The sequence below is a fragment of the Rhododendron vialii genome, chromosome 1a (genome assembly GCF_030253575.1).
Source record: "Rhododendron vialii isolate Sample 1 chromosome 1a, ASM3025357v1".
Classification (NCBI taxonomy): Eukaryota; Viridiplantae; Streptophyta; class Magnoliopsida; order Ericales; family Ericaceae; genus Rhododendron; species Rhododendron vialii.
The window spans coordinates 16,808,675-16,820,501 of record NC_080557.1 but is presented as its reverse complement, the minus strand read 5'-3'; the positions used below and the strand labels follow the sequence as shown (position 1 = coordinate 16,820,501).

Below are 11,827 nucleotides of genomic sequence, written 5' to 3'. Positions count from 1 at the left end.
GTGGCAGCTCTCTTGATATTCAAGGGTCTTGGGCCCAAGTGGTGCTCTTATATAGAGGTGTGGAATAGGCCGGGACAACACGAGGACAACACATTTAGCATTGGCACAAACACTAAGGTGGACCGGGTTGAACCATTATTTCGGAGCTCACGGCACGAGGAACGGCCAAGGCACGAAGCGGACATGTACGGGATTTTTTTTTTAATTTAAAAAAATACTAGTGAGAAACCTTAAAAAAAAGTTATGCCAATTGGTGAATTTTACACCGTATAAATTAATTTAGAAAAGTATTGTATTCATTTTGTATTTTTTTATTTTAAGAAACGCAAATGATTGATAGTTTTTTTTTTTTTTATCAACAAAGAAAGACTCATTAATAAAAAGGAAAATTTATAGAAATGGTCCTCCTAGTTTCACCCGAGTCTCATTTTCATTCTCCAAGTATCAATTGTGACTCTTTTGACCTTCAAGTTTGGTTTTTGTACTAAGTTAGTCCAATTGATAACGTTTGTCAGCCAAACTTGACAGAAAAAAATCAGATTGAGGACAGACGTTATCAATTAGACCAACTTGGTACGAACTGCAACGTCTAAACTACCATCACTACAAGAAATCAGTCTTTCTGCGAGGAAATTTTTAGCGAGGATGTCTATTTCCTCGCTAAGGAAGAGTTTTGGCGAGAAAATTATTGTTTCCTCTGGTGTTTTTTTGCGTGGAATGCATATTTTCCTCGCTATTTACTTGTTGCTAAAGAGTATTTGTGACGAAGTTTCAAAATTCCTTGCTAATTGTTGTCGCCAAAAACATGGCGGGAATTTTTTATATAGGCGGTAAAAATGAATTTGCGAGGAAATACAGTATTTTTGTCGCCAAAAGCCTGTAGTGATTTTTTGTGGCAAACTTATTGGGATGCTAAAGTTGAAAACATTTTGCGAGAAATTAGTTTTCTCGCAAAAACATTGGTTATTTGCGAGGAAATAAAGAATTGGTCGTGCAAGTGGACAAAATTGAATGGTGCTTTTACAGCACGTTAACTGTAACGGCTACTCGCGCCTCTTGACCGGAACCCTAATTCGTCGTCAAAACCCTAATCTGCAAAATAGATAAGGGGTGAGCGCACCTTTGCCTCTCATGGCAAAGGCCTTCCGATGCTTAAGTTAATATCACGTACTAGAGAAAACTCTAATTATCAGTAGGTATATAATATGAATGCAACGTATTGCGTACTTTTACATTTAGGTTAACCTTGTTTATATAGGCATGTCTTTGCTTGCTGCCCAAGCATCCATGTTGCCCTAGGTGATCTTCTGGAATCTCGTTTCCTTATCAACTTATTTGCTTATTCCTATTAGGACTCATTTCCATGACGACCGAACATTCCATTCCCGTTGGGTATCTTGCTTAGATCCTCGACTCTTGGGACCTCTTACCTTACAAAGTACCATTGTACTGGAGTCTTCTAGAATATTCCAACCATTTAAATACTTAGGGATGCTATTTCCAAGAGTTCTTTCTCTGTTCGGCAATCTCATTGCCGAATAATTTGTTGTATCCAGTGACTTCTCATGTCACTGGTCTTTATCGCCGACAACCAACTTTTTCGGTGGCGTGGTCCAACGTTTCTATCCCGTGATCCCACGTACACGTGTTTGGAGCTATTTGAACCTGTTCGGGAACACCCCCTATAGGTCGCTAAAGGCATATACTTAATTTTTTAGGGGAATTGTGTTCCTTACTAAAAATCTATAGTTACTTTTTACGTCCCACAAACCCACATTAGTCCATTGCCAAATCCAAAAAATCCAGCCCTAAATTGCAAGTTCTAAGCATCAATTGCAAGGATTCAAGTTGGGTTTGTTCCAAGTACGTTCCAACCATTGGCTGAAATCTCCACTTTCAAGAGACCAAGGTAACGCGTCCACTCTCTCTCTTGCACTGAACTCTACCATCTCCCTCTCTTTTCTCACCTCTTCTAATCACCCAATTGTTAAACCACACATCTCTCACAAAACCCTCATCCCACTGCCCTAAACTAGTCCAGAAATCAAACCCTAACCCCCTTCCAAAATTTGTCCGAAACCAGCACCCCCATGGCTCGTTTTGCATCTTTCCTGAGCAAAACCACTGAGAACTCCGCTACCTAGGGCTTATCGATCTACTCCCTCTCCAGAGACCTGGAACATAGTGTAAGGCACCTCTCTCTCTCTCTCTCTCTCTCTCTCTCTCTCTCTCTCTCTCTCTCTCTCTCTCTCTCCTTTTTCCATTGTTTGCAGCTATGTGTTTTACAATATATTATAGTATATACTTGCCCATTAGCTGAACTGTTTTGTTTCTTTTTAAAAAAAAAAGAGAAATCTACCGGGCTGACGATAAGTGGGTCCTTACCTTTTGCTTTTGTACGTTTTCTGAAAGTATTTTGGGAGGTGAATGCTCTACTCTTTAAATGACAAAAATAACCCTCCTTTCCCTTCCCTCATTTTCCTCGAAAATAGCCCTCCTTTCCCTTCCCTCCTTTTCCCCCAAAAGTAACTTTTCTTTCCCTCCTCTTTCTTTTACTTTACTCTTTTCTTTTCCATTTTGTGACTGCATTTTCTTTTCCAGGTCTTTGTGCTATGGTTTTTCTTGTGTATCTTCAACACAATAGCAGCTATCGACGGAATTAACTATTGATACTCTGTCAGAATCTCTGTTGGAATCACACCTGCTGGTGACATTTAAGCTCCATTCTAGAAGCCCTAAAAAAAAAAGTTATGTTTCACTTTGAAGCTATGGTTTCAACCAGGGGGATCTTAATCTTCACTTTGAATCATTTATAGATTTTAACCTAGTTTGTTTGTTCCTTTATGACAAGTAATCGTGGATATCTATTGGTGTTCTTGTATTTGGCCTGTGGGCTTTATTGAATGTTAAAGGAAACTTTTTGATCGGTGGGTAAACCAATTTTGTACGTTTTTGTCTCCATAACATTATGTTAAGAAATTTGAAGCCAAATAGGATTTAGCATTTTTTATTTTTTTTAAAAGGCAAATGGTATTTAGAAAGGGTGCTCCAGTAAATGATATTTTAATGTTTCCTTTCTAAAAGTTCAATGTTCTTAACTTTATTAAACAAAAAATTTGGAAAACACTACAATTGATGCGGAAGATTAAGATTTCGAACTTTCATGGGGTGGCTATTTGGGGATTAACTTTATTTTGTTTCCAAAGATCCCAACTCAAGTTGTAGATTTTTGCTCAAATAGTAGTAATATGGGTAGTTAGGAAGTCATTTTGTAAAGAAAGGTAAACTGTTTATGCAGATTGATGGTTATTTTGGATACCCAATTGTAAGTTGAATTTGATTATAATTTGCTTTTTATATTTGTATGTGCCATACTAATAGGAAAAAAATCCTAGTGAAAGTCAAGTTTTTAGTTTAAAATTAATCACACTTTGTATATAGAATTACCTACTTATTTATTACTGTTTATTCAGTGATTTCTTTTGAAACCCAAAGCAATTCCGTTGGATCCCGATTATTTGGTGCTTTCACACACTCAATATGATATTTCACGTGTTTTTTCTTGATTAGAGTCTTATCCTTGGATTGTCGTTCCCAATATAGAATAATAGTGGTCCTTTCTTAATTACTAGGTCCACATTATGTATTGCACATATTTAATGACCATCCCTTTACACAAAGTCTAAAATATGAACTACTTTCTATACTTCTTAATAAAGAGGTTAATAAAGTAGCTTTTACTTTCCACATCATGTATTCCACATATGTTTTTTTTGGGGGCCAGATGGGTTTACGAGGCTCTGAGTTTCTGAAGCAGTTTGGTTGGGTTTTCATGAGCTTTTGATTATGAATTTGGTTCTTTTTTTTTTACTAATGGGTTGTTGCGGTTGGCTATCTTTTTGGAGGTTTTCTTATTGATATTGTAGTTTTCTTTCAATTCATAAGGGCTTAAGATGGATAGGAGTTGGATGGAAATTCGTAATAGAAGGCACCCTTTGTACATTGAAGGAGTCAAAGAATTTATCAAATTTGCGATTGATCAAATGCCACCTAGTGAAACTCTCATTTAGTGTCCATGTATAAGATGCAACAATTTCAACAAGATGACTCTTGATGAAGCTGAAGAACATATGTATGCGTGGGGGGTAGTGGTGGCATATAATTGATGGGTTTATCATGGGGAAGAATTTGATCAAGAAAACAATGGTCATGGTAATACTAACATTGAAAAAGAGGGCATCACTTTGGATGCAATGCAAGAAATACTAGATGATGTACGTGCAGAACAATTCACAAATGATTGTACAAGTTCCTCTGCTAGAGGCCATGGTCCAGACATGCCTAATGACTTACAAGGGGAATGGAACAAATTTGCGAGGTTAATGAGGGATGCAAAGAAGGAACTTTACCCTGGTTGTGAAAAGTTTTTAGTTTTGTCTTTCATTATGATGTTGCTCCATATAAAGTTAATTAGTAAGTGGAGTAACAACTCATTTGATATGTTACTCAAACTACTAAGTGATGCATTTCCTCTCGGAGCTACAATCCCAAGAACTTACAAAGAGGCAAAGAAAGTGATTCGAGACTTAGGCCTACCTATAAGAAGATACATGTTTGTAAGAATGATTGCATACTCTTTTGGAAGGATTATGAATTTGAAGCCATGTGTCCTTCTTGTAAGATACCAAGGTACAAGGAGGTCCAGAAGGAAAAGAGTAAACGGGTTCCTCACAAGGTATTAAGGTATTTTCCTGTCAAACAAAAACTAAGGAGATTCTTTGGGTCAAGAAAGATAGCTGAGGATATGACATGGCATAAGGACAAGCGCGTTGAGGAGGAAGGAGTGATACGACATCCTGCTGATTCTTTAACATGGAAAGATTTTGACTAGAAACATGAGTCATTTGCTAGTGATCCACGCAATGTAAGGCTTGGGTTGGCAAGCGACGATTTTAATCCATTTGGAAGTATGAGTAATTCCTATAGCATGTGGCCTGTAATTCTTGTCCCATGTAATTTGCCACCATGGAAATGCGTGAAAGATCCATTTTTCATGTTGACTCTTCTAATTCCTGGGCGTAAGTCTCCTGGAGTGGACATTGATGTGTTTTTAAGGCCATTAATAGATTAGTTAAAAGAGCTTTGGAGTATAGGTGTTGATACATATAATACGGTTACAAAGCAAATTTTTCAATTGCGTGCTGCATTGTTATGGACCATCAATGACTTACCTGCCTATGCTAATTTGTCTGGTTGGAGCACCAAAGGAAAGCTAGCTTGCCCTAATTGCAACGAGGATGCATCTTATCAATACTTGCATAATGGAAAAAGACTTGTTACATGGGACATAGTCGATTCTTACCAATGGACCACCCAATGCGAAAAAGTAATCATACTTTTGACAGTAAAGTCGAGCATAGGCCAGAACCAGAATTCTTATCTAGAGAAGATGTGGTTGCACAATTGAATCGTTTAGTGCAAACAATTTTCGGAAAAGTAGATGAACGGGTAAAAGAAAAGAAAACGTTCTCCTAATTACTTGAACTGGTCGAAGAGGAGTATTTTCTTTGAATTGCCTTATTGAGAAACCTTATTGCTCCGCCACAATCTTGATGTCATGCATACAGTGAAGAATATATTTCAGAGTATCATTGACACCATAATGAACATTTTGGGAAAAGCGAAGGACAGTTATAAAGCTCGACTTGATATGGTGGCTATGAAGATAAGGCATGAGTGGCACCCGAAGAGTATTGATGGCAAAACACACATCCCTCCTGCATGTTATATATTTTCTCCCAGTGAAAAAAGCAGTTTCTGCAAGTTTTTAAGTTCCGTAAAATTTTCGGACAACTATGCGTTAAACATATCTCGATGTGTGACTGATGATGATCGAATCACTGGACTTAAGAGTCATGATTGCCATGTTATACTGCTACGACTTCTTCCTGTTGCCTTGCGTGGATACTTAAGGAAGGACATCTCCAAAACATTAATTTAGAGGAGTTATTTTTTCAAGGAGTTAACATCCAGGACCTTGCACGTGGATGTGCTAAAGCGACTCAAGAGTGACATTGTCTTAATTTTGTGCAAGCTTGAAAAAAATTTCCCTCCACCATTTTTTGATGTCATGATCCACCTCTCCATTCACCTTGCAGAGGAAGCAATGCTTAGTGGACCAGTACAATTTAGGTGGATGTATCCATTTGAGAGGTATTCATTGGAACATATACTCTCGTAAAACAAAAAAAAATTACTATCATTCAATGTTAAGTGGTTGGTTTGTAAATTTTTATAGGTACATGAAAGTTCTAAAGGGTTATGCGCGAAACAAAGCTCATTCTGAAGGCTTGATTGCTGAAGGTTACATAGATAATGAATGTATGACATTTTGTTCAATGTAATTTGAAGGGATTGAAATGAGATTTAATAGGGCAGAGCGAAACTATGAAGGAGATACATCAACTAACCAAGGTAGTGTATTGCCAATATTTTTCCAAAATGCTTGTGGATTGGGAGCAACGAAATATGATGAGCTTAATTATGAAGAACTAGCAAAGGCCCAAACATATGTGTTGAACAATTGTGAGGAAATATACCCATATATAGAGTAAGTCAAATTCCAATATACTATTGTGATACAAAACGTTACTTTTATCTTTGTGTTCCTATCTCAGTCTTCACATTAAAAATTGAGAATGGAGATAGTATCTTAGTACAAATTTTATGTTCTAGGCAACACAAGGAAGAGCTCAAGCCACAAAGCAACCGAAACATAGAAAAGAGGCATCAATTTGAATTTCAGAAGTGGTTTTTAGAACTTGTAAGGGTTGTGAGTTCTCTCTTTTAATAAGATTATAAGTACCATTTTATTTATTTTGTTGATTCGACTTAGTTGTGAAAAATTGAAAATTGGTGACACGAAAATGGAAAGAAGGTTTCAGAAGGCGTGACAATTCAATTGCTAAATTTAGCACGGGGTCTTGATCGACGAGTGACACGTTACAATGGTTGCTTGGTCAAGGGATTTCGGTTTCATACACAAGAACGCGAGATGCATTGAAAATGTCAGAATAGTGGTGTGGTTGTTATGGGCAACCATAAAGGGGAGATTATTGATTTTTATGGTGTTGTTAAAGATGTAATTGAGCTATCATATTTGGGTGGAAATCATATCATGCTTTCCAAGTGTGATTGGTGGGATGTTGGCAGTGCTAGGGGATACTAGTTGATGACTACAATTTCACTAGTGTAAACATATCAAAAACTTGATATGTAGATGGGCCTTTTGTGCTAGCGTGTCAAGTAGAGCAAGTTTGCTATTTGAAAGACATAGTTAATAGTGAGAATTGGAGGGTTGTTCAAAAGATAGCTCCTTGAGCATTCTATGACATGCCCGAAGAGGAAGAGGATGAACATGAGGAAGATGAGCCATACCAAGAAAACGAACCATATGGGTTTAGCAATAGCATTGAGGTTGATGACCAGCCGATAATGATGAATAGAGATGATATGGATTCTGTCCATGTTGATGTACTCAATGATGAAATAGGTGTCGAGGAAGAAGAATATGATAGCGATGCATTTATTAATGATGACGATGACATGATTGATGTCCAGACTTCTGATGATGAACTTTCAGATGAATCATTTTACGGTGATAGTGAGGATGAGTAGTAGCAGTACCATGTCCTTTTTGTCATGCACATATCTCAAATGTAATGGTTAAACAATATCGAAAGTTACGGTTTTTCCTCTCTATATATGAAAGTTGTTACGATTTCTCACTCATATTCATTTAACCCCTTATTTTATGCTATGCTTCATGTCAGGTTATTTCAAGTCAACTTCAAGTATGCTCCAAAATAAAATGGCCGCAACATGTCTTCCAATTATGCTAGTGAGTATCTATTCCTTGCTTTTGCTATTGATATTGTTATAGACTTGCAATTGGGCAAAAAATAATGATGATACATAGTTTTATTTGTTCACTACTTGGAGGTTGGAACATATAATTGTGCTATACACTGCATATTAGATTGAGATATACACTGCATATTAATTGTGAAATGTTTTGATCTTAGAGTTTGAAAAACAGAAATGGATGGGTAGTTAGATTGAGATATACACTACATATTAATTGTGAAATGTTTTGATCTTAGAGTTTGAAAAGCAGAAACGGCTGGGTAATCAAACTCTGTATTTGATAACCATTGTTCTACAAAAAAGCTAGTGATGTATTTAATAACCCTTATTCTATAAAAAAGCTAGCGATCAACAGGTCCAAAGAGGTAGTTCCTCTTTGAAGCCCATGTCTACATAAACTAGTAATTGATAAGCTATGGTATTAAGGCTTGCTAAGTAGAGTTGGTTTGTTTTATGACTTGATCATGTGTCTTCTAACTTAAATTGAGCACGCGGTAGCTTGTGGTAGTATGATAAATTCATTTTTAAATCATGACTATAATTTGTAAAGCTCTTTATTGTGTTATGTATATGTAGATTGCGCAACAATCGATGATGATCATTTTGGGCATGGAGATATAATATTGGAGTAGGAGATAGGAGTTGAAAAATGTTTTGGAGGACAAAGCTGCTAGTTGCCTTGATGTTTGAATTTGCACTATATTAAGACAGTTAGTGCATGTTTTGTCCAGTTAGTAGGTGCTGGTTTTGGGGTACATTGAACTGGATTTGTCGTACCAAATGGAATGAGATAAGTAGCTAGTGGTTAATATCATGTATTGATCTCCTTTTTGTTATGTGACGTAATTTTGATAGTTTGATGAAGAATATCGCACATAAAAAAGATAATGTGAATCGTTTTACTTGACATCAAATTTGATCGATGTATCTATATATGCATTTGATAAAAAAACACTCAAAGGTACACACTATTATCTTCTAGATGAACTGCCCAACAATTAAAATTCCTTTATTGTTGAAACTATAAAGCATACCAAACACTGAACTGGTTTTTTTTATTTTTTTCACAAAGGAACAAAGAAGCTCTATTTTCATTTTCGAAATATATAGCGACATTCAAAAATGAAATCACAAAATTTATGCCAAATATCTTCTAGCACCCGGAAATAAGTGATTCTCTAAGACCTTTAGAACAGTATAAGACCCAACACAATCCATATCAAGAGATCATGTTCGTTGATTGTTAAAGTGTGAATTAACTGCTACCTACGAACTTCAGGGTTTTAAGTGTACGTGTGGGGTTTGCAAATGTTGTATTTTGCTCATCGATGAGTGGCTGAGTGCAAGGGCTAGGTGTGGCAAACTTTTTTTTTTTACAATTTTCTATTATGTCTGTATGCCATATTATTTCTTGGTTCTGGCAAATATGGCTTTTGTATGATCAATTGGTGATATGTGTTGAATGTAAGTAAAAAATAGGAGATTATAATATAAGGAAGTAACTCTAGGAGCTCGCTGGATGAATTTGTGGGACAAATAGGAAAAATTTGATCTTCCTGAAGCAACTTTTGTAGACAAAGCTATACTATAAAGTATGGGTAAACGATATTGTGATAGTCCATCCCGCCTTAAGAAGAAGTTCGAGAAAGGAGCTGTTGATTGCCGTGCACACATAGAGGGGGCAGATTGGGGATATTTGTCTAACTTATGGCAAGATAAAGACTATCAGGTATGTAGTACTAATTCGCTATAGTTAAGATTTGGTAATATCTTCATGACCCCAACTCTTGCAATAAATTCTAACATATAAATATTGTGGTACTCCTAATTGGTTATTCAAAATGCAGGAAAAATGTAACAAGTACAAGGATAGTCGATCTAAGCCCATGAATCACCATGTTGCTGGATCAAAGACTTTCTACAAGGTCAAAAATCATTTGGTATGTCCTCTATTATTTCCTTACAGGTTTCAATATTTGTTGAGTACAAAAAAAAAGTATGTGATTTTTTTTCACAAACTTAATTGACCAGAAAAAGAAGAACAATGGCGTGAATCCTGACCTTCTTGAGACTTGGAAGAAGACTGATTATAGCGAAAAGAGAAAATGTTGGACAGATGGTTCAGAAACCGTATATGTAAGTGAAAAACATCTCATAATGTATTAGTTTTATCTTCTAGAAAAATTTGTTTTAATTGTCAAGGCATAATTTACTGTGATATTTGCAGAAAAAGTTAAAAGATATTCAGGATCAAGCGATGGCAAATGGATCTGTTCTTTTGACAAATGAGGAGCTCTCATGTACAGTCTTTGGACCCAAACCAGGATACATATGTGGTTTAGGATATGGTCCCAAGCCTAGCTTAACAAAATCTAGCCAAACTTCTCGGGCACAACTTATAAGAGATGCTGAAGAGGCTAGAGAAGAAACTATAGCAGCGTAGAAGAAGTGTGAGGAGGCTCTAGTTGAAGCAGCACAGGCTCGTAAAAATACAAAGCAACTAGCAGAAACCATGGCTAATATGCAATCCCAATTAAATTTCTTGTTATAACAAAATGGTCGCAACATGCCTTCCAAAGATACTAGTGAGTATCTATTCCTCGCTTTTTGTATTTTTACTTTTATAGACTTGTAGGTGGGCAAAAAAAATAGTGACAACATAGTTTTATTTGCGCTATAGTTGAACATCTAATAACATCGCATACCAGACTGAGACTTAGGTTTGTATCATATGGTTTTTGGTTTAGGAGGTTCGAGTATTACTCAAGGAGTTTCCACATAGTGAATGCAAGTCACAAATTTTGGACAAATGCTATATGGAGATGTATGTTTCTGAATTTTCTAGTCATCCATTGTTAGGCAGGTGTACCTCTTTCTTTTCTTTTTTTACTTTCATAGATGCTTTTTTTCCTGCGCGAAAATTTTCGTATCCTATATCTATATGACGGCGGTAGCTTCCTGTGGAGGTGTCCTTTTTCTGTTTGTTTTTGGACAAGCATATTGTAATCCTTATGTTGGCACTTAATTTCAGCAATTATAGAGGTGATTTTCCACCTTGATACAACATTTATAACATCTAATTTCAGCCTTATATATGCTAAGACTGAAGCTGAATTGACAAACTTAGGTCTTTGAATATCAGAAACAGAGTTTCAATTGTAGGGAATCTAGGTATAAGTGCTGGAATGATGTTTCCAGTGCTAAAACTATTGTTACATACTGGAAATTAGGTTTAGTAACTAAAAGTTTGAATCAAAATGTTGGAATATGAGTCCTAATTGTTGAAACTGGGAATTATCCAGGGCCAAGACATAATCTGTTATGAGTTAGTTTAAAAATTCTAAACCCTTTTATTGCTTTCATAACCGTAAAATCACATACTTAAAATAACAAGAGGATGCCTGTAATTTTTCATAATGTGTCTTGTATTTAGATGATATACCTTGAAACTTCTACTGCATAAGTTCAATCCCTTGACTTGGGTTCGTAGATAGGGCTGGCCAATTCTAATGATTGTGGTTTGATTTTTTGTGGGCTTGATTGAGCACATCATATCTTTGTGCTAAGCTAGTTGGGATCATGTTTAGCAGTGATGGTATATTGTAATCAAATGATAATCCAAGACTAGAATTTGTAAACATTTTCATTGTGTTACATTTATGCAAATTGCTCAACAAATGATGGTGATCGTTTGGTGGATGAAAATACAATGGAGTACTAGATGGGAAACCAATGATATCTTCTGGTCGATGAAGATGCAATGGAGTACTAGATGAAAACCAATAATGTTATTTTTTGGTGGATGAAGATGCAATGAAGTGTTAGATGGGAAACTAATGATATTTGGAGGACAAAGCTGCTTCTTGCATTTTGTTTTTTGGGACTTCTAGATGAAAGAAGG

General features: G+C 36.2%; 1 protein-coding gene and 1 long non-coding RNA gene across 2 annotated transcripts; both read left to right on the top strand.

The window, feature by feature from the left end:
- The first annotated feature begins 5,280 nt into the window (after window positions 1–5,280).
- LOC131309676 (uncharacterized) lies at window positions 5,281–8,764 on the top strand. Its single transcript, XR_009194990.1, has 3 exons — window positions 5,281–6,213; window positions 6,299–7,900; window positions 8,503–8,764. It is a non-coding gene; the product is annotated as an uncharacterized LOC131309676 (long non-coding RNA).
- A 708-nt stretch (window positions 8,765–9,472) lies between these two features.
- LOC131309592 (uncharacterized) lies at window positions 9,473–10,758 on the top strand. Its single transcript, XM_058336224.1, has 4 exons — window positions 9,473–9,655; window positions 9,774–9,866; window positions 9,958–10,062; window positions 10,154–10,758. The coding sequence occupies exons 1-4, from the start codon at window positions 9,521–9,523 to the stop codon at window positions 10,367–10,369; spliced, it is 549 nt and encodes a 182-aa protein (XP_058192207.1). The 5' UTR covers window positions 9,473–9,520; the 3' UTR covers window positions 10,370–10,758.
- The last annotated feature ends 1,069 nt before the right edge of the window (window positions 10,759–11,827 follow it).